This window comes from Python bivittatus, unplaced genomic scaffold (assembly GCF_059951505.1).
Source record: "Python bivittatus isolate LINGU-HERP-01145 unplaced genomic scaffold, Pbiv_v1 ctg000190_np1212, whole genome shotgun sequence".
Classification (NCBI taxonomy): domain Eukaryota; kingdom Metazoa; phylum Chordata; class Lepidosauria; order Squamata; family Pythonidae; genus Python; species Python bivittatus.
Genome location: NW_028277042.1, coordinates 4,590,083 through 4,613,948, shown reverse-complemented (window position 1 = coordinate 4,613,948; position 23,866 = coordinate 4,590,083). Strand labels below are relative to the sequence as shown.

General features: G+C 38.5%; 1 protein-coding gene across 2 annotated transcripts in view; it reads left to right on the top strand.

Moving 5' to 3' along the window:
* The window catches only part of PLA2G15 (phospholipase A2 group XV), a 33,220-nt gene extending 9,563 nt beyond the window's left edge, over nucleotides 1–23,657 (top strand). Inside the window, exons 2-6 of one of the 2 annotated variants that reach the window (XM_088135970.1) lie at nucleotides 9,693–9,849; nucleotides 11,478–11,596; nucleotides 13,636–13,734; nucleotides 16,585–16,809; nucleotides 19,857–23,657. In XM_088135970.1, the coding sequence (XP_087992096.1) occupies nucleotides 9,693–9,849; nucleotides 11,478–11,596; nucleotides 13,636–13,734; nucleotides 16,585–16,809; nucleotides 19,857–20,368 (1,112 nt within the window). In that variant the 3' untranslated portion in view covers nucleotides 20,369–23,657. The remainder of the gene's footprint in view (nucleotides 1–9,692; nucleotides 9,850–11,477; nucleotides 11,597–13,635; nucleotides 13,735–16,584; nucleotides 16,810–19,856) is intronic. The other variant, XM_088135971.1, reaches the window with a different exon arrangement.
* Nucleotides 23,658–23,866: the final 209 nt, after the last annotated feature.

Below are 23,866 nucleotides of genomic sequence, written 5' to 3'. Positions count from 1 at the left end.
GACAGGGGGGTCCAGTTTTCATCTAAATTCTGGAAGGCATTTTTAACCCTTTTGGGGTCCAAGCAAGCAATGAGCTCTTCCTTTCATCCTCAGATGGATGGAGCGACAGAGAGGAGGCATGCGGGGTTGGAACAATATTTGCGATGTTTCATAATCCATCAACAGGACAATTGGATGGAATTATTACCTTATGCTGAAGTGGCTTACGATAATGCTGTCCACAACAGTACTGGGCTATCACCTTTCCAAATTGTATCAGGGCAAGACTTTGTACCTATACCTGAACTTCCTCACGCTCAGACAGGGGTTAAAACAGTGGATGAATGGGGTAACAGGATAAAGTAATTGTGGCCAATCGCTGAAAAAGCTATTGCAAAAGCTAGAGAAAGTTACAAAGCCCAGGCAGATAAGAAGAGAGCCCCACATGAACCGTGGAAAGTGGGGGACAAAGTGTGGTTATCTACCAAGAATCTGAAATCTTCCAGAGCATGTAGAAAGCTTGATAATAAATTCATAGGACCTTTCACAGTGGATAGAGTAATTAACCTTGTTTCTGTACGCTTGAAACTCCCCAAAACCCTCAGGAAGATTAACCCTGTCTTCCACCATGAACTATTGAAACCATATAAGGAATCTGATAAATGGAGGCCATCAGTGGCCCCTCCTGAACCTATTATGATCGAGGGGGAACAACACTTTGAGATCAGGGAAATATTGGACTCTAGAAAATTCAGAGGAGACATTCAGTATTTGGTACATTGGAAACATTTCTCTAAATCGTTGGCTGAATGGGTCTCCAAAAGACATGTTAAAGCTCCTGACTTACTTTTGGACTTTTATAAAAATTATCCTAACAAACCCAGGTAATCTTGTTGGATTCTATGGAATGTATGTCTTCATAATTCTAGTTCCTCTTTTTCTTATTTCTAGGGTTCCAGGCCATCCTGGTGAAGAGGGGTTCTTTTTTTGGGGGGGGCAGCATGTCAGAACCTGCATCACCCAACTGTTGTTGTTGTTCCATTATATTGCATTTGTTGGGAGTTGGATTGATTTGTTTCTGCCACTTGTAACTAAGGGCGGGGGGGGGGGGTTGCTGTTAATGGTTGTAATGGGAGCTGGGAAGCAGCTTAACCATATATGGGCAATTTAGAGTGGTTTGATTGCCGGCAAGGCAGGTGGGGCCCAAAGAGCCAGGAAGGGGCTCATGTAGGAGGGGGAGGAAGGAAAGAGGTCACCACCAGGTGGAGAAGAATCAAGACGCCAGGCAATGTTAGGGGGGGGGATAAATAGGGAAGTTTACCCAAGGCTTTAGTTTTAGCAATGTTCTGTTTACAAGCTACATGTACCACGTAATAAAGAAGTATTTTTCTGAACCAAGCCTGGTTGCGTGAGAATGCTTCAGAACTGGGAGTTGGACATTGTGGACTTGACACTAAGTAGGCATCTTGGTCAAAGGAACAGTTGCACATAAGTTGATTTACTGCTTTCATTAGATAATCCATAGTGTTAAGGAACATTGACATGGAAGAAAAATGCCCTGTAGGTTGGTTAATGATAATTTTTTGATTATATATTTGTGGTTTGATCTTGTGACTTTCCAGAAACGTCAGTAAATAGTTATTGGAATACAAGAAGAAACCTTCAGAACAGGCATTATGGCAACTGCATAAAAATCTATTAAGGATGGCTTGGAGCAGTCTATTTTCTAATGGGCTAAGTTGGGACATTGTGTGTAGGTGCTCTACTATTTGTCCTACAGGTAGTTCTCGACTTATAATCATTCATTTAATGACTGTTCAAAGTTTCAATGGCTGTTCAAAGTTACCAAAAAAGTGACTTATGACTGGTCCTTGCACTTACAGCTGTTGCAGCGTCCCCATGGTCACACGATCAAAATTAGGGCGCTTGGCAACCAGCATGTTAGGACAGTTGCAGCATCCCAGAGTCACATGATCGCCATTGGTGGCCTTACCAGGAGGCTTCCAACAAACAGTGTCAATGGGGGAAGCTAGATTCGCTTAACGACCATGTGATTTGCTTAACAACTGCGGCAAAAAAGGTAATACAATCAGGCCCTATTCATTTAAAGACTGCATTGCTTAGCAATGGAAGTTCAGGTCCCAGTTGTGGTTGTAAGTCAAGGACTACCTGTAACACATACAGTATGAAGCAGTGTTATGTAACAGAATTTTAATGTCATGTTCTGTTTGGATAGAAGGCATAACATCTCTTCATTTAATTATTTTAGCTGAACATGCATTGCCCCTAATCTGAAAAATCTAAAGAGATTCTGACCTGGTTGTTAAATGGATGGGAGACCACCAAGAGATTGTAAAGCTGTAAGCTGGAATGGGAAGTTGAAAACGCCTGGAAGAAAGCAACAGCAAACCATTTATGCACTGTTTCAAGAAAACTAAATGGTGAAGTCCAGGTAGTCACAGGAGTCAAGTTTGACTTTCTGGAAACTTGCTTTTACCTTAACTTTCCATAAGTTTATGGAATCAAATGTATTTCCTTTTATAATCACCAAGCTTTCTTTCAGTAGTTTGGTGGACCTTCCAATGGTGCTGCCATCACCATGTAATTAAGTCCATCTACCTTGCTGCTGGTTGTCCTCTTCTTCTCTTTCTTTCCACCTTTCCCAGCATCAGAGCCTTCTCCAGAGAGCTGGGCCTTCACATAATGTTTGGTCATTTGTGCCCCAACTGCGAATTCCAAATTGATTTGTTCTGTGATCTGTTGGTTTGTTTTTTTGGCTATCCTGTGGCATTCTCTGGAGTCCTCTCCAACACCCAAATTTAAAAGCATCAATACTCTTCCTATCTTACTTCTTCAGCGTCCAACTTTACTTCTGTAGAATCTCCCAGGGAATACCATTCCTTGCACAATTCTCATCTTTGCAGGTTTAGACACATGATGGCATCTTTTTCAAGGCCTTCATGGCTGCTCTACCAAATGCTAGTCTACGACGTATTTCTTGACTGCTTGTTCCTTTACTTTTGATGGTTGATCCATAAAGGCAGAAGCTACCTACCACTTCAATATCTTCATTGTCCATTCTAATTAATTGAAATATTCTTGTAATCCAAGTGCATCTTTTCTTGAACGTACATAGTTCTAAAACTGATCTTAGGTCCATCTCACGTTTCTTCATTGTCCTCCAAAGTGCAATAGATCTGAACTGGGACATGGCAACCACCATCATTTCGAATTTTAAGAGTCACTTATTAGAGATTTGGTTGTTAAGGCCGCCCCTGTTCTAAAGCTGGTTTTTTTTTAGTGCATGTCACCTCACTGAATGTCATACAGATTCCTGAATTATTAGCAGCATTAGTACTCTCACTGATCTCACAGCTGTGGCACTTAATGGTTAATTAGCTTATTGTGGCATAAGATTTTTAGGGATGGGGTTTTCTCAGATGTCAGCATCTTACACAAATGTTAGGTTGGACTTAGGTGGGGGGGGTAGATCAGGATCTGTGAAAGTTCCTTTGCTGATCTCAAGCAGATCAGGATCATTCCCAAAGAAACCATCATTAAAATAACCCCTCCGCAGCCCGTTCTGGTGCTGAAGCAAGGAATGCTGTGTATATGGCCTCTAAACTCTAGTCTCTTCCACTCTTTGAACTTTATTGGGGTTCACATAAAAAGCAGGGTTGTTCCCACAAGCCTGAAGCTTGTCTGTCCCTGCTGTAGGATGCTCTGTGTTTTTCATGTATTCAGAAAGTAATGCTAAGCACACATAATCGACAATTCCTAATATTTTCCTTTACACAGGGTATAACATGATTATGACACGTTTGGAGGGCTACTATATAAGCTAAGAGCCAGTAATGTATGATGCTTCCATGGCCATCCACAGGGCCTCAAATTAAAAATTAAAATGACTGAAATCTGGTGAGACTGCCAGATCTCATGAGACTTTCCTGCTTGAAACAGTGGGAATGCCAACATTTTGCAAGATACTGAGATTGTAGATATAGCCCAATATTGTAAGATTTTTACAAATTTTGGCTGTTTTGAAATATTTTAAATTGTGTTTTGTTGTTTTCATCCACTACAAAACAGCTATTTGCATTAGATTTATTGCAAATATTAGGGACTATTTACATTGCATTTTAGGACCACCAATTATCCCCAGATCTTATATTAGGAATGCTTGTGATAAATACTACATTAGGCTCTAAATCTGAAGAAAAAAATATTACTTTTTGTTACACATTTAACTGACATGCAGCAGTTGACCAGACACCAGAATAATGTTAAGTATAGTTGTGATCTCTTGGTAGTTCTTGTTTCAAGGGTTGGCTAGCAGGAATTATAATAGGGAATACGATATGCTCTTTAACTTCTGCAAGTAGAACTTTAAACAGCATGTAGTCACATTGGAACTGAATTCTTCAAACGTTTCCATAAAGTCCCTTCAGTATTCTGCTGGAAGATCTAATTGTCAGACAATAAGATTGTCATTAATTTTAATCTTGGATTTGATTTTTGTAAAACTATTCTTGGATTACAGTATATTCTCTCCCCTCCAAGTTTAAAATACGTTACGATCCCTGCTCACAAAATGTCTCGTGTCTTCTATATTCCTTATAATCTCAAACAGAATCTGAAATCTGTAACTGGGAAATATAAGCAATAAATTCATTAACTAGATTACTTTAAGTGGCTGGTGATCATTATTATAATTGGAGGGTTAATGAGACATGGAATGGGAGGGGCAGGAATGCTTCCTACATGTGTCCTGATTTTATCTGCCTGCAAAATTTCTCTTACAGCTGGTTGGTAAAGAGCCAAATTTTGCGCAGAGATCTCTTAGTTGCTGTATATTCCTCATTTTAAGATTGAGGTGAAGAAGCTTTGTTAAAAGGGACATAAATGTGAATCCATGAACAAGTTCAGAGTTGTTCTCACTTTTTTGTTGCTGGTTTTAACTTCTTTTATCTTTTGCAATATGCCCGGAATAGCTAAGAAAATGTAGGCCACATATCAGAAAGATTTTGGACAACTTGGGAAATACAGTCCAATAAAACACATTAAACAGGGATGCAGAAGTGTTATTGATAAACATTCTAGGTTAAAGTTCCTCGGTGACATAAAACATTGAGGTTAAAGTTCCATAATTATTTTAAATTTAGCATTTTAAGTTCTTATCTGTTTTTTCTCTTAAATTCTTTGCAAAAGAAAAAGAAAGCCACCTAGAGTCACTTGTATAGCGAGATGGGCGGCATATATAAATTTGAAAAATAAATAAAATAATTGATGCCTATTAATATAATGAAGGATGGATGTTGGGCTGTAATTGATCCAGTAGGGTCCCCCCCCCCCCAAAACTGGGTTCTTTTTGAATGTATTCCATGAGGAATTAAGGAGGAAAAAAACTCCTTGAATCCACGGGCCTCCAACACAAAGTTTAGGGTTGTGCTGGTCAGCTGGCAATCTCATTTGCATTGCTGTTCTCTCTCTCAGCTGCTTTTTTCCAACAAGTCAGGGATACCTATAAACTCTTCTCCTAGGAAGGCTGTTTATTCTCACTTAGAAGTTTTATATTATATTGTGTCCTCCTTGGCAGGAATCTTTGGCTCCTAATCACTCTGTGGCTGCTATAAATATAATAGATGACAATTTTCCGTTGGTATGTTTCTATGGCAGAGGGAAACAAATTATTGACTTGCTGCCCGTTTTCTATTTTACTTTGTTTTATTTATTTATACACACACACAAACACATACATATTCTCTTTTTTATTTTTTCCTTTTTTAAAAAAATTTATTAAAGATTTTAAACATTAGATAAAAACTAACAAGAACTAATATAAAGTGAAAAGAAAAGAGAAAAAGAAAGAAGAAAAAGCCAGAAGTGCAGAAATATTGTTTTGAAACAATGATATCTGAGATATACAGGGAGTCCCCCGGTTAAGAACGCCCGGGTTACAGACAACCCATAGTTAAGAATGGAGCCTACTGTACCAAATTCGAGTTAAATACACAATGATTCGAGTTAAATACACAGTGGTTCGAGTTCATTACACTATATTACTTATACAGTATTATGCAATAATACTGTTCTGGCTTACATACAAATTCAACTTAAGGACAGACCTTGGGAACGGAACTCATTCTTAAACTGAGGTCTATGTTGTGTGTGTGTGTGTAATCTCCTTGATAATAGGTTTGGAACTTCCAAGTCTCTTTTTTTCCTGTTTCCATGTACAATTATTTCTACTTTATTCATATGGTATAATTACAGTGAATCTATTCATTTGAGCAAATGCTTAGTGCTAGATGTTATTGTAGGCTAAAACTTACTCGAGAGAACCACTGTGCTCCAATACGTTTGCACATATACCGTATTTTTCCAACTATAAGACAATACTTTTTTCTAAAATCCTTACCCTAAAAACTGAAGGGCGTCTTATTCAAGGAAGTCAGCTGAGAATCGCGGTTGCAAAACTGCCAAACTTTGTTTCTGCAGAGAGGCTTCTTCCTATTGCTAGCCTCCAATCACGAGTGAAATAGCTTGTCTCCCAAACAGACTTCCTCCAATCACAAGCCTGATGTAACTGACGTCAGCTGATGCTGAACAAACCAATTAGAGGAAGTCTGTTTGCAGAGACAAGCTATCTGCAGTTTCACTCGTGATTGAATGTAATCAGTTATGCAAAAGAGCGTGGAAATAGAGCTGCAGAGAGACGGTTTGGACCTCCTCCCACCGAGTGTATCAGGTAAATGTTAACTAATTACTAAATAAAAATGTGTTCTGCACTATCTTTAAAATATTGATTTTTTAATTTTGGGTTGGAAAAGTGGGGGTCGTCTTGTACATGGGGGCGTCTTATTGTTGGAAAAATATGGTACTGGCAGAGACAGTTCTAAACACAGCTGTATTACCTGCAGTATGATATTTATTCTTTGTGGTAAATAGAAATCTGTTCTTGGTGCTGCAATTTGAGGCCTTCCAGATATTTTGGATCACATCTCCCATATTCTCCTGCTGTTAGTATGTTATCTGGGGATGATGTTGCTATCCCAATCACTCAGAGTAGGGTTTTTCAAACTGCTTGGTTAGAGGGGAACAGGAGTTCACTTGAACAGAGCACATTTTCTACTACTGGAGTTTGGCCTCTTGATCAGGATTCTGGGAATTTTTTTTGACTAATGGGTTTCACAGTCTGAAAAAGCTTGGAATCCCCTGACTAGTGGGGATTGTGAATTGTAGTGAATTGTTTTTTAAAAGCTTATAGGTAGTCCTCACTTAATGACCACAACAGGGACCAGAACATTGGTTGTTAAGCAGGGTGGTGGTTAAGTGAGTCACTATGTGACCGAGCCCAATTTTATGATGGTCATTAAGAGAATCACATGGTCATTAAGTAAATCTGGTTTCCCCAATTGATATTTTTGCCAGAATTCGCTTAACTATGTGATTCACTTAACCACATGATTTGCTTAACAACTGTGGTGATATGCTTAACAACCGTTGTTAAAAAGTTGCAAATTGCAATCAGATGACCATGGGGGTGGTGCGATGATTGTCAGTGTGAGTACAGGTCGTAAAGCGCTTTTTCCGAGGCTGTCGTAACTTTGAGCTGTCATTAAACAAATGGTTGTTAAGTGAGGACTACCTATAATTCCATTTTAGAAGCACGTAGAACGTTGTTCTATGTTGCAAATTAATTCAAGGAGAAGTAAAGTAATCTTATTAATATTCTCTGCACTGACTGCCTAGGGTTTTCTAGGATTTCAGACTGAAGACCCTCTCTTACCTGGATGCCAAAAACTGAATCTAGGATGGTCTTCCTGCAAAGTATGTGCTCCTACTTTGAGCTAAAGCTCCAGGATTCATTGTGAAGTGAATCTGAATCCTAGAACCTGATTCCCAGAATTCTATCCTGGTAGATAACCCCAAATTTAAGAAGAGCGATTGAGGTGGACAACATTCCCTAAAGGACTAAAAGTTTTGAATGAAGAGCAAGATATTTATGCTCTGTTTAAACAAGATGGATGAATGGGAATTAATGTCATTGTCCATTCATTAGGACGCCTTATTCCAAGAAATCCAAAAATCAAATATATCAGACAAGATGGGAAATAATAAATGCATGCTGCAGGATGTTGACAGTGCAGTTGCTGAAAATCTTCCTAGATTAGGCTTAACGTATTTCAAAAGCAAATTAGTTGTCAACCTCGGTTAGAACCTTTGAAACGGCTGCCTGAATCCTGATTTTAGAATGCTGCCTAGGAATGTAACAGTTAAACAGGGTAACTTTGAGTTTCTGGAAAAGAAAAATTACCATAACATTCTAAAAGCCTATTCACTCAAGGTAGTAGTGTCGTATAACGGGGTGCGCAAACTTTTGTAATTCAAAAATATTCAGTCTGAAACTGGGTTGTGACCTTACTAGAAGTGTTCTGACTCTTCTGGGAATGTTTCAAAATAGTTTAAAGCTTGAAACAGTTCTAGTATGGTTATATATTTGGAATAACCCCCTTCAAATGAAAAGAACTGTTTCAAATTCAAAATGTTTTGTGCACTCCTGGTATATACTTATCTCATTTTCATAGAACAGTCATGAGGCAGAGGATTTTCCTATGGGGTTTTTTTGGTCTCTGTGTCTGTCTGTCTATCTCCTTTAACTGTTTTATTGGTAATCCTATACAGTGCCATTTACAATATATTTAGAAGAATTCCAAGCTACTTGCAGGACTTTTGCTGATGTTCTTTTCCAGTAGCGCACAGAATACACTGAATGATTTTCTGTTAGTGTTTTATTGACAGCAAAATCCAATATAAATGAACTTTCTTCCCACATCGATATTGAATGAATAATCCACTGAGAGAGAGAGAGAGAGAGAGAGATGCTATGGCCTTTATATAAAGCACCAATCAAATACAGGGATCTTACCTTAATTTTCTAATTTTGCCTAATTTAAAAAAGCAAACTAAATGACAATAACAGGTCATACTTTGCTCTAGACAAAAGCTGATTTTCATGAGTGTGGTATGAGTTTTAAAAAACCAAGTTCCAATTCAAGATACTTTTTTGTGTTTGTCAAGGGAGATATTTTCCTCCAAATGACTACCAAGAAGTTGTTTAGGAAATTACTGCCTTAACTGTATCTGTGGGAAACTTTGCAAGGCCACGACAGGAGTTTTTCATTTTACGTAGAGTACGAACTATTTAGTACCTCCATTACATTTTTGTTAAAATCCTAGCAGAACTGCTTTGCTGGCAGAGGATGTGATCTCACCAGCACTTTAGCTCCTGTTCTGTAGATTAAATGGGAATCTGGCATGTGCAAACAAAGCATCATTGACCTTTGCCTACTGGAAACCTTTGAGCCCCATGAGATCCACAGACATGCTCAGGAAATAAACATGGGAGATGGTTGCTGGTCCAGTTCTTTGCTTGTTAAATGTGCCACCTGATCAGGAAGGAAAAGAAGAAGAAGAAGCTAAGATGAGATTCTAGAGATCTTGCTGGGGATCCACCTTGCTGATTTGCTTTGTGAGAGGCATCCCCAGCAGCTTTCAACATTTCTGAGGTGCCCACTGAGACCAAAAGGGGATTCATGTTTGGTAGGAAAAAAAAAAGAAAAGAAATGTAATGTATTCCCAAGCAGCTAAAGCAATCTTTGAGAGAAATTTATGGAATTTCATGTAAGTCTCCCTGTCTTGTATAATTACAGTGCCAGGAGATTTGGGAAACCAGCTAGAAGCCAAGTTGGACAAACCATCTGTGGTGCACTATCTCTGCTCTAAGAAGACAGACAGTTATTTTACATTGTGGCTGAATTTAGAATTGTTGCTTCCAGTTATCATTGACTGCTGGATAGATAATATCAGGTGGGCTGCACTATTGTTTATATAAATCAGTCAGATGCTGGGAGTCAAGAGACTGGCTAGAAATTAAGAGTAAACATGAATTAAGAGAAAAATGCTCTCTGACAATTGAGGTGATTTATTTATGGAATTTATAGGCTGCCCTGATTTGTTACAACTCTGGGTGGTTTACCAAATAAAACAATATTGCAATATCATAACATACCCAAATCATCTGAAATCTGGAAAAAGCGATCATTGACCAGAAGACCATACCAAGGGATCCATCATCCATAGTAACCCAGGGCCTGGGGACAGAGAAGACCATACCAAAGGACCCAGCACCCACACTAATCCAGGGCCCGGGGATAGCACCAAGTTTTAAGGGCTCATTTAAAAAGGGCCAGTGTGGGGCCATATGAATCTCCTGGGAGAATGGTGTTCTAGAGGACAGGCACCACGATAGAGAAGGTTTAAGGTTTAAATTTCGTGACAGTACAGTACATGGATAAACAATTTATCTTGACAGTGGTCAAGTAGCTTTGAGTTTTACTTGTTATTCACCTTGCAGTGTGCTTTTTAAGCATCTGAATGCTGTCTTATTTGCATGTTGGAATGTAAGCTGTGAGTTAATGATCCACGTGGTTGTCATAGAAATGTGTCACTCTTCATAAGAACAAACACTACAGATCATATAGTCTGTCTTTCCTAACCAGAAAGTAGAAACAAGTCAATAAACCTCTTGTTGACAAGGCATCAGTTCATTTACTGCTTAAAATTGCCAAGTTACAGTCATTCATTGCATCAGTTGCATGAGAAAGAGACAAATTAAGGAGACCGTTAAAATGGTAGGATTTCAGGAGATACATTGCCAACGTTCCTATTGTCCTAGATTATAGAGCAGGAAGAATGGAGAACACTACTGGCTAAGAAAAATGACCTGGCAATTCAGTTTAACCTAGTTAGCCTACTTAACTCAGGCTCTGCCAACTAGATGTGTTGGACTTGTAACTCTCAGAATTCCTATCTCTTCTGCCTGTTGACCCTGCTGGTTAGGAATTCTGAGAACTGTAACCCAGCACTTCTGACTGGGAAAGGTGAACTAACAGTTTGCTTTGTTAAACTAATGTATTTAAAGTTGACTGGCAGTGTCCTAACCCTTTTTGCCTGCTTTATGGCACATTCCACTGACCAATAAATTATTAAAGGAAGCTGATCACTGCTCCCTAGACTTACTCTGTCCTGCAGTAATAGCTCTGACACTGAAAACTGATAATGAACAAATGAGTTCACAGAGTCCATTTAAAATGTACGTTTTGTTTATTTGATAGCTAAATGTGTAGTTACTAAGTAGGATATGGCTAATTTAAAATGATTTACTTTCAGCTCAGAATGAAGCACCTTACTTAGAACATTGTGAGTTGGCTATGTTCTTTTTAACAAAATTCAACGCATTCTGAGTGTTTTGGTCATTAGAACTCAAATGAGCACTTGACTCCCTTAGGAGATCCATAAAGTCCATGTTGACTGCTACCAGCTAATAAGCTTGCAGAAAGATTGGTACAAAGGGTGAAAATAGGCAGCTCTGACTGCAATGCATGATCAGATATGATTCTGTTCACCTTTGAATTAATGCTTATTTTTCTCTCCAGGCTAGTGTACAATCGAACTAGTGGATCTACTGCTCCCCCGGATGGGGTTGATATCAAAGTCCCTGGATTTGGGCAGACCTTTTCATTGGAATTCCTTGATCCTAGTAAAAGAAGTGTTGGTATGTAATCTATTTTCACCAAGGTATTGGGCAGTAACAAGTCGCACAAACCTGTGTAGCTCTTTCTCAGAGCACATATTTTGCCACTGTTTGCTTTTTTCTTGCCTGATTAATAACAGTAACAGCGAAAGAGCTCATCTGTACATCTGATCACATAAATTAAATGAGCCTTTAACCTTTCTGTAGAATCTCAGTGGAGAAGCATAATGCTGAGACAACTAGCAGGGATTCTTTTCCCTCCTCCTGACTCACTTCCACTGACTCTAAAGAAACTCAGTAAAGATGTAAAACAAATCCAGAGTTGCAAAATAACATAACTGGACAGGACAAATAGAAAACTTGGCAGGTCTTTCTTGTGGTCATGTACTCACATATATGCTCATGTAGAAGGATTTGGCATGCATCAGTCTACTGAGAGAGAGAGGAGAGAAATGGCAGCAGCAGATCAGTGCAACTTACTTTGCGTTTCTTTGCCATAGTGCTCCTAAACAGAGTGATGTGGAGCAAAACTCATTTGTTTTCATTTGTGATGAGTGAAGCCAGATACAGTTCATCAATCTTACAGCTCCGGAAATGGAAGGACTAATAGAAGAGAATATCTGTAGCTCTGGGTTGAACTGTGGATTCCTTGGTGCTCTCTGAGCTTAGTTGTTTTCTTGCAGACGTTTCATTACCTGACTACGTAACATGATCAGTGCCCTGATCAGTAGACTGATCAGGTAACATCATCACTGCCCTAATGATGTTATCTAGTCAGATAATGAAATGTCTGCAAGCCAACCACCAAGCTCAGAGAGCACCAGAGAACTCCACAAATGGAAGGACTTTCTGGATGTTGATTCATGACATCTTCAAGGGCTGAGATAGAGTCTTATTTTGTAATACCCTTTCATAAATTCCCTTGTGCCATTTCTTCCAACAAATGCTGAGCTAGTCCTTTTTTTAAAAGAAAAAGTTTTATAACCCCGCCTTTCATTCAAGTAGATTCTGGTTGGAATGCTACAAGGCTACTTCGGTTTTATGCATGCGTAAAGTAATAAAATAAGGCTAAAGCTGCATATAGCTGCTTTTGCAGGATATGGTCAATGTTTAGCAACTGAGGAAACGTTAAACTTACAGATAATGCCATCTGTTCTGGGCATTTGCAGAAGGTGAGAAATTAAAAAAAAAATAACAGATTTTTTTTAAAAAAATTAGATTGGAAAAAGCTGCAAAATTGATTTTTTTTTATTAATTTAAATTAATAATAAAAGGAAAAACTGCAAAATGAGGAGGACTGCTTGCACACATTATAGCTAATTAAGTCAAGATTCCTACTTTTTTGTTCAAACAGGATCAGTGTCACAGCATACAGCCGCCAAGAGTCATTGGGAATCGGGCAGCACACAAATCTGGTTCATAAATAAACGAAAAAATAAGTAACGCGAAAGAGGCAACAATTTGCTTTTCAGTCTTGAATTCCATGGAGAGAAAGTTTAAAGGCTGTTATCCCAGGGAATGCAAATAGAAGGATACATTTCTTCCCTGCTTTAAGATCTGTTTGTAGTGGAATAATTTCTGTCATATAGCAAGAATGCTTACCGTATATACTCATGGATAAGCCGTGAGTATATACGTTTTAATTGTGAAAATTAAAACATACGAAAATTTCAAGCATTGGTGCATTTTTCATGGTATTTTGTTTAAAAATTGGAGGGTCAGCTTATCCACGGATGGGCTTATCCACAAGGATATACAGTGCATACATCTGAGATGTATTTGGTGATCATTTGTATTTTAGTTGAAAACTGGAAACGCTTAGTTTTTGCTTAGAAATGGTTATGCTGGGTAGAACAAGAGCTAAAGTCCAATCATCCGGGGTGATATCAGGTTGGAGCAAATTTGTTTGAGCAAATTAACTCATGTTATTGCTCTCTGTCTTGAAAATCAAGGTATGAGACTTGGCTGCAGAAGAATCTCTGTGTATACTATCACTCTGTGCAAAGGGAAGATTCTTAACTGAACTTTTGCAGACCCACAGATGCTCTTTTTGTCCACAGGCACGTACTTTTACACGCTGGTGCAAAACCTAGTAGAGCTGGGCTACCAACGAGATGAAAATATTAGAGGCGCACCCTATGACTGGCGGAAGGCACCAAGTATGAAATTCATTATTATAAGGATTTGGGCTCTTAAATTAAGAAAGCTACTATGGTATAAAGCAAAACACCATCTTCTGAAATAAATTTTTCCAAGGAAACTTCCAGATCTCAGGTGGTCTTATAAGTTTGCGCAGAAAATAAAGGTTATGGATGGACTTTGTTTAGAAATGTCCCATTTCCCCCCAAAATGGACACATGTCACCAGGGAGAGTAACATGTGTCCTGTGCAGGTAGGGGGATGTGAAATAGGTTGGTAATATTTTGGTAAATCTCTGTTTTTGATGTGGTTGTGTCTCTCTCCTCTGGCAGACATTTCTTCAATGGACCAATCTCTTTGATTTCAAACCTTTATTTTTTTTTAGCTGAAATACAAAAAAAAATCAATCAGTGGGGGGGGGGGAGGTAGTGATTATACAGTGACAGGGTATCCTCAGGTCATGCTCCAAAAAATCACGATCAAAAGCTCCATGTGTTTTTTTATGCGTGGCATACCTAAACCCTCTGAACGCAGTGAACCAAAGGCTCAACTTTGCCACTTTCCATCTAAGAAACATTGGTTTTAGCATTAAACTAGGATCTCTTCTTTGTGAAGTTCATCTCTCCCCTCTCCCACCCCTTTTGGAAGCCTATGTAATTTGTCTCCCTAAAACCAAACGCAGCACATTGCTGAAGATGTCCTGTTGGCAGATGACGGATGCTGTTTTTGCTGGGTTGGCATTCTTCAGCATTTGGCCGGCTCTGCAGCTGTATTTGGGGTTTTAATGTTGTTGCCTGTCAGGGTTTTATTTTCAACCATTGACCGCTAATGAACTAAAAAATAAAAAAACCCAACAGCTTCCCCAGTAGGGGGAAGGGGGACATCCTTTCATTCTTGCAAAGGGCTGCTTCCTTTACATATCTTTGTAAAAAAACGGAAATGTGAGGGTTAGATTTCAAAAGAAGTTGAAGCTGATATGCTGCTTAGAAGCTTTCCAACTGCTTCAGATGTCCAGGAGGATTGCCGTGTTAGTGTACGATAGCCAAAAATCGAAGGGGGCTTGAGTAGCATCTTTTCCAGCTAACACGTTTTATTAAAAGGCACATGCTTTTTGTGAACTATAGCTCACTTCATGAGATGCCTCTGATGAAATGGGCCGCAGCTCACAAAAGCATCTGCCTTTTAATTTGCAAGGTGCTATCTGGCTCCTTCCAAGTTCTTCAGGCATCCAGATCCTTCTGGTCGGTTAACGCTGTTCCCTTAAAAACAAGTTAGGAATCTGAGATCCTCAGAACTCCATGCAAGCATTCTTGATGGCTTGAAGTGTTTACCCCCTGATGCAACCGAATGTCACGAGGCTGTTGGCCCATCGGTCTTAGTGACCTCGCTTCACTGGTCTGAGGCTGCAAGAAACTTATGTCTGCTTAAGTACTAGAGAGCGATTGATAAAAAGGGTTGAAGAAATTGCAACATGATTAAATTACCCTGGCAGGGGAAGTGCCTGTGATCCTCTGTAAAATTGTTTTACATAGTCTGCTGTTAATCCTCAAGTATGCAGAAGACAGGTGTATATTTGTGTTTGAACAAACTCATGTTTTTTGCTGTTTGTTTATGCCAGATTACATGAACTGCTCACTTTTTATTTAAAAAAGCAACCTTTTTTAACCCAAGCTCAGAATATATATCTATGTTGCCATATGAGTTTTTACCTTGAATTATGAACTTCAGGTGGAAACGTTTAGGAAATGGAGTACATTGACAAAAGTCGGTCAGTTTTTGTGTGTAAATTGTTGCAGTTTTAAACAAGCATAATGGAATCATAAGAATAATGAAAAGAATGTGCAGAGCTAACAAAAATTAACAATTCATGGTTTAAAATATCCATCCAACAAGCAAGGAGAAAGGGATTTTTAAATGCAGAACTAAAGAAATCATCTATAAGGTATAAAAATATAAATAGTGGTTATTATTTTTAAAATAGACATTGTTCACACTAAGCTCAAACTTTTGGACTTTAATGCTAAATTCGTTAGAGGCATTCATGTAAAGAATAAAAACTTTCCAGTTTTAAAAAAGACAGCATTAACTTTCAGATTTAATGTTTATCAAAAATTTCAGGTTTCAATTCTGTGATTGTTAGTCATTGAAGGAGTGCTAGAAAATATGCAAAGCATTGGAGTCTTACCCAAACTTAGTCCTTATTCTGGGATTATATCAGAAGATGAAATGCAAGTATGTCTTCATAGTTTTATAAATATTGTTAAAAACAGATTAGCTTTGGGGCCTCCCTGGAAATGTGCTAGAGCACATATGTTTCATGAAGTCAAAATAATTTTTTCTGGGTGTGTCGCCCAGAGTCCCCCATTGGGGAGAGATGGGCAGGGCAGAAATCCAATAAATAAATAAATTAAATTACTGTACAATATCTTATCCTCAAATCATGAGATCAACCCTAGGAATATTTTTGTTCTTTAGAAAGTATGAGAAGGTGGCAAAGAATTCCTACATTTAGGGTATCTAAACTTTAATACATTTCTTAGAATGATAATTCAGTCTCACATCTTGAGGGTATATACATCTCCCAAATTAAAAGGAATTACTTAGTTAGCAAGTACCAATTCACATCTTGAGCCCAATACCTGGAAGTGTTTGTCGTACATTTCCTTAGCCAGAACTTGTTTATAATGTATAAGGCCATCCTGAAACAAAGCACTAGGCCATTAATTATTACTGCATTCTTTCAATAAATTCAGCTTGAAAAATAGCCAGTCGGAAAGTTGATATCCATTAACAAGGCAACAAAGTTTTTAAACAAAGTAAAGATAATTCCTTCATTCCGTTGAATAATTTCTGTGTCTTAATCCTTGTAGATGAGAATGGAGACTATTTTGGGGCTCTCCAGAAGTTGATCGAGATAATGTATGAAGAGTATGGCGAACCGGTGGTCTTAATTGCTCACAGCATGGGAAATATGTATTCTCTGTACTTCCTCAGCCATCAGCCACAGGAATGGAAAGACAAATACATCAGGGACTTTGTGTCCTTAGGAGCTCCGTGGGGAGGAGTCGCTAAAGCTTTCCGAGTGCTGGCATCAGGTAGGTTGGTTTCGAGGGATTGGGGCCTGTGGTACAACCGGCCACATCCAGTAGAGCTTGATCCCCAGAAGGTGATCTGGGGAATAGTTCTCTTATTCTGAATATTGATAGAGAATCAGTGTTCAGAATAGCAGTGTGTTATCCTCACAACAAAGTTAACCCTACAAACTGTAGCCTTAGCAATATACAGTTAGTTGTGTGTCATTGGGTACAAAACACCAAGCCTTGGAAAATTCACTGTTGTGGGGAGAATGTCTGGGACGCCACAGACTTCTTCCTGGCCAAGGAAGTTTACTTCTGGAATACTACCAGGCCAGCTCTAGAATGGCTGGATAAGTATGATTCAGAATTAAACTGGCACGTTCCGTCCCTGGAATAGTGTTTCACATACTGAAAATAGAAAGTGCTATTCTCTACCTTCCTTCTTCTCTTTGTGGTAGGATTTCTCTTGGATAGGTGTAGTTTCCAGTTGAAAAAGTAGTCATAGTTTTCTTTGAAAAGAAGAAACGATTGCTTATTTTTGGAGGGTGGTTGGGGGAAAAAAGTAGAAATTGAAAAGAAAAAAAAGAAAAGAAAAATGGAGGGAAATAGTTTAAGGCATAACAGCAAGTAATAAATACAGGTAGTCCTTGTTTAGCAACTGCCTTGGACAGTGACTGTTTGCACTTACAGCGGTGAATGAAAAAGTAACTTTGTGACCAATCCTTGCATTTACAACCTTTGCAGGTCCATCAAGCAAAGGAAAGCTGAAGTAAAATCATAAGAACAGTTCTGGTTTCACTTAGTGACTGCTTCACTTAACAGCCGAGTTGCCAGTCCCAGTTGTGGTCGCTAAATGAGGATTCCCTGTAATGCTTTATATCACAAGTTAGAAACCTGGCAGGGAAGAGATGACAAAGGCGTAATGTATATAGAGAGGGCTCTGAAATCCATTTTGCATGTGAGGACCCATATATCAAATACAGACAACCAAGACTGAAGTGACCCTGTAAATTAGCAAGTCACCAGATCTGGATGCTACTCACTTGAAAATACCTAATGAATTTAAATATGGCAGTGCTTTGTTTTTTTTTTGATATCAGAGATTGGAAATATTGGGTCTGAAGACTAAATTTGTCTGCCTTCTTTTTCCTGGTGTGGCATTTGAAGCACTAGCATGTCTTCCATTAATATAGTTGTAGCTTTTTCTGTTTCTACTTTGCATGGCACATCATGTTAAAGACTACTACGATACTGTTGCCACAGGTTATGGCAATGAAATTCTTGTTTCGTTGCCTTATAAATATGGAGCAAAGAAAAAAAAATGCTTTCAGTTGAATATGGGTGACTGCAACACAGGGAAATAGCAACTTAGGGGCTGTTCAACCTGAAATGGGTTATTGCCATCAAACCTGTTGAATAGCTTTCTGATGGTTTTCTCTTGATTTAATTCGTAATACTGTGAATCAAGTTTTAAGAAGGGAGCTAAGATTTAAAGATGTCAATATGTTGCTGAAATGTATTTCACAGTTTTGGAATCTATGAAGAATTTTGAATTTATGAATTGAAATATGTTGAGTCACAAATTTATGAACTAAAATAAATTGAAGAATAAATTGAAGAATTTATTAAGTTATTAATGAATAATGATATAATGTTACCAAAGGTGGGCTTGGTGGTATGGAGGCATTCTTAGTTTGCAGTAGACTCTTGATTGATACAACGGAAGGACTGGATAATATGGCCCCGTGTGGCCAATGTTCAGTTGACCTGAATTACTTTATAATTATTGTATTTTATTTTAATTCTTTTTTTTTCTTTTTTGCTCTATTTATATGTTCTGTTTTTCTTTGTTGTATTAAGGCAGTTTAAAAAAAAGATACATTCAGTAGGAGTACTTAATAATCAAGGGGGTATTGGCAGAACATGAAGAAGGGAAGAAAGAACTCGCATCTGTCCTGAAAACTGGGAGTGGATACATACCAGGATATTCACCTCCTTTAATGCAGCCTATATCTTAACAGTGATCTTGCAGTGGAAATGATTGCATATACCTGTCTGAATTCTTGGCAGTTTCCAAAGAAGTAATCCTTCAAAACTCTTTCAGAAGTTTTGCCTTGTGATTTAAAACTCCCCCCCCCCCTTTTTGGTGGAGCAGAAAGAGAAAGGGACAGAGAAACCTAAGCCATGTGGAGGCTTAAGTAGTCATGGCTGGTTAGCTTGGGTAGATTTAAATTCACTTGGGATTTGTGAAAGCTTGTATAAGCCAACATTAAGATACTCTCAAAGGAAATTTGCTAGATACATCAAGTATGGAAATTAGCTTAAATCTTTATACTAAAAGCAACTTAATGACTGCATAGAAATGATAAGAATGAATACAGGTAGTCCCTGAGTTAAGAATGCCCGGTTTAAAGACGACCCATAGTTAAGAACGGAGCCTATTGTAGCAAAATCCGAGTTAAATCCACAATGATTCAAGTTAAATACACAATGGTTTGAGTTAATTACAAAATAATACTTATCCAGTATTATACAATATTACTGTTCTGGCTTACATACAAATTCGACTTAAGGACAGACCTTGGGAATGGAACTCGTTCTTAAACTGGGGAATATCTGTATACCTCAAGAAAACAAGAATGCTTTGCGTTTTTATCGATGGGTTCATAATTGTGGGAAGCCACTGATAGTTAAAGTACCCCTGTCCAGTGGTGCTTTTGACTGGTCTCAGAGATTAGGAAACATAGGTAAAATACTATTAAATAATTGCTTAAAAATTCATCTGGTATAATCACTTTATCTTCTCTCAAAGAAAATGCTTAGATTACAGGAAGTAGTACAATTAGATGACTGTTTCTGGAGGACAGTAGCTTTTCTTAATGTATTTAAAGCTTTTATATCAAACATTTGTGCTGTTGCTCTCCATATTATTTGTTGAGGAAAGGGTCTTTATCTGATTTCTTAGAAAATATGCTAAGCTTCAAGCTGTCCTTTTTTTTGCTTAAGTTTGAGTTGTGAGTTTATGATAAACTGAACCCCTAACAAGTCATGCTTTGATGTCACAGGTGACAACAATCGGATTCCTGTTATCAGCTCCTTTAAGATCAGGGACCAGCAGAGATCTGCTGTTTCCACCAGCTGGTTGCTTCCTTACAATTACACATGGTCTCCAGATAAGATCTTCGTCACCACACCATCTGCAAACTATACTATTCGGGATTTCCAGAAGTTCTTTGTGGACATTGGTTTTGAGGATGGTTGGCTCATGAGAAAAGATACTGAAGCTTTGGTTTACAGCATGACTCCTCCAGGGGTACGCATACACTGTCTTTACGGCACGGGGGTAAATACCCCAGACTCATTTTTCTATGACAGGTTACCAGACAAGGAGCCGACGATCTTCTACGGGAACGGAGATGGAACAGTGAACTTAGAAAGTGCCTTGCAATGCCAGAAGTGGGTGGGTCAGCAGAAACAAAAGGTGATGCTTTATGAACTTCCAGGAAGTGAACATATTGAAATGCTGTATCATAACCTAACCATATCCTATGTTAAAAAGGTTCTTTTTGGCTCATGACACAGTACAGCTCAACCTTTTTTCTCCAAGATGTTTGAATGCTTTTTTAAATGGGGAAGCAAGAATGGAAGTTTTGGACCTCTATTTTTAAGGCTTTTATTATTATTATTTTTGGCTTATTGAGTCTTCTTGGAAATCTGCTTTTATGTCAGTTAATGGTTACTTGTTTCCTAGAGTAATGCTCGTAACTTGCCTGACAAAATGCACTTTAGCTGCATTTAGGCATCTCTAGTGCCATCTGTGTGAAGACTGTTCCGTGCTTATTCTCTGGGATGTAGAGAATATTTCTCTTTCCATATTTATTAAGCTATAATAACATTAAGGAGAGGACATTAGGATTTACACCCAGAGGTTAAGTGCTGGATTGTTATCGCCAGTATGAACCTGGGCATTGTGAAACCCCAGTGACAGGTGTTAACATAGAGAGGCATGGATTTAACCTTAGAGTAACCTTAACCTTAGAGCTCAACCTCAGCCAGATGTGAATTGTTCTTGAAAATAATGCAGGAGCTTGGAATTCCTTACAAGGTTTTCTAAAGTAAGATGAACCTATTAATTTGGTTCCTACCTGAAAGGATGCAGCTAAAGGCTAACGAGAGAGCTCTTTATTAATGATTTTCACATTAGCATCCTTAAGGTGGTGATCGAGATCATTTAATTCTTGACTGTTTCAGTATTGTCAAAGGCTAGTGCTGAGATAGGCACTAGCCTTCCATCTGCGATTTGCAGTGATCTTCCAACAACCCATTGTTTTTTGAAGCAAGATACTAATCCCACTATTTTTGCTACTGCAGATACTGAAATTTGGATGTTGCTAAATAAGTTTTAATAATATATTTCCCCAAATCCAGGCATGCACTAGATACAATATTGATATCCGTTTCAACTGGTGGTGTCAATCCTCTACCCTATTCCTTTGATTCCCTCCTATAGGGGAGATCAAGTCTTCTTTCATAAAGCTAAAAAGAATAGAAGGGCATAATTTAGGTCTGCAGTGAGCACTCATAATCGTGAGAAGCCCCTTGAGAGAACGACAGCTAGAATTCCCTGGAATTAGAGAAGACAAATGATTCGGAACTTGGCAGTTGGTACGTGTGGCCACCCAAATAGGAGCCTGTAGTCATCTGTTCAATAGCAATCCAGCAATAAAATAACTTGAGTGAATGCAGCCCAGTGCTGGTTTCAGGTTGCTTTGTGCTACTCCATATAGAGTTCCTGTCTGTTGAACATAGTTGCTAACTTTCGAAGGGTAAAATGTTAAACCTGGACATTTTTCAGTCCGTGATTTCATAGAATGCTTTGAATGCAAAACTTTGAAATTTGTGCCAAACCTCCCAGCTGGAACATCAGAGTAATCTGGAAGTTTCAACACAGTTATTTCAAGTCTGTCCTCCTCTGACCAGAATGTGGAGCACCACTTGGGCAAATGCTCTGTTTCTGATTCGAAGGCCTTGGTCTGTGTGTCTGAGAAAACAAATACATGGAATCTGCCCAAAACAGCTCGTTGTCTGCTTTGTCATTAAGCTTGTGTAATATACTCATGCCTTCTTCTCATCTTCCACTTTTTATAGATCATGAAGCATTCGGCTGTTCAGTTCATTACATTTTAGGACAGACTCACAAGCTGCTTACCTCCAAATGGATCAGGCTGCAATCCATCCTATCAGATGGCCTTTTTTCCTTTTAATCCCACCTTTATTATTTTTATAAATAACTCAAGGCGGCAAACATATTTAATACTCCTTCCTCCTCCTATTTTCCCCACAACCTCAACCCCGTGAGGGGGATTGGGCTGAGTTTTTAGCGTCAGATCGGTGTTGGCTTCTTTGTTCAGTAATGCCAGGACTTAGCTTAAAGGTTGCTGACAATCGTCGTGAACCAGGTGCAGTTTACAACTTTGGAATGTTTCCACCACTTTCTTCCGTGAGAAGAATGCTTCAAGCCATGCCTTGAAATTGTCAGAGTAAATCTCTTTTCCTTTTTAATGTAGTTGCAATTGTTAGTTCTTCAGGGTCTCAGTGCCAGTGCCACCTGACAAGCCACCATCCCCGACTTTGATTACAGGGTGAAATGTTTCTTACAAACACCTGCATTGTATCTAGCCTACATTTAAAGCCTCAAGGTACTATTAAGTGTAGGGCCAGCTGAACTCTTGTGGCTGAAATACACCCTTTTAAGTTCCTTTTGTGGGCAGATTTTTGGTCTGGCCTCTATAGCAATTTTTTTAAAGTCTGTTGCAGTAGAGAACTGGATAAGAAAATCCATCGTTTGGAAGAAGGATGTGAAATGTCTTCAGTGTTTGGCTATCTGACACTGTATTTACATAGTGCCCCGAGAGACATGGCATGGAATCTAAGCAACCCCCCCCCCGCCAAATGTGCATATGCCCACCATTAATCTCAGTTGTTTCTAAGGCCTGATGTTCATCCATGTTCATAGGGAATTGGTTGCTTCTAGTCCTTTGACCAAGCAACACTTCTGTGCATGTCTCGATCCAATTTTGTAGTGCTGTCAGAATTTTGCCTGTGACCCTCATCCATCTAGGCCTTCATCTTCTACCCCACCAGCTTAGTGACTGTTTTTGTATCAATTTTTGTGTCCGCTGGTAGCTGTCAAATATGATAGCTTCCATAGGCCTCTCATTGATGTCTCTGTAGGTGATGGTATTTTTTTATTCCAAGAAACCTTACTCTTTACCTTTTGTCTGTGTGGTGCCTTTTTGGTGTCATCCTCTAACTGAGGATTCATCCTCTGGCCATTTGTGGTAAATCTTATTCAGACAACAAGTAGTTTATACCTGCAGCAATCCAGGATGAATAGTCTTTATATCTATCACTTAATATTGTTAATTATGTTGGTCTATAAGCCTAAATAGGTTCCAACCTGTCCAGCGTCTTAATTTGTTCATGACTGATAGCCATAAACCTCAAGCTGCAAATTGGCTTTATAAAACTGGCTTTTCTGAACCCACATCTCAGAAGCAAGAACTTACATAATGGTTTTCTGTAGCTTGGGAATGAAATGCTCAGAGTCACATTTTCACTGGACAAAGACGATGTTGGTTAGCGGTCCTAGAATCTATTTCTTTGGATCATGCTTTTATTGGTTACCAAGACAGTATATGAAGGTTGCATTCCCCCACCAGATTCAAGGTATGTCTTGCAACTCACAAGTGCTTATAAACACTTTTTAATCCATCCAAATTTTTGGCTTTTCGAAAACCCAAATACTTTCTAAGGACCAAATGTTGTACTACTGAGAGATTACTGTATGTATGTATGTATGTGTGTCTATATATATATATATATATATATATATATATATATAGACACACATACATACATACATACAGTAATCTCTCAGTAGTACTACTGAGTACTACTGAGAGATTACTGTATGTATGTATGTATGTGTGTCTATATATATATATAATATATATATATTATATATATATATATATATATATATATATATATATATATAAATAAAAAAAAGATG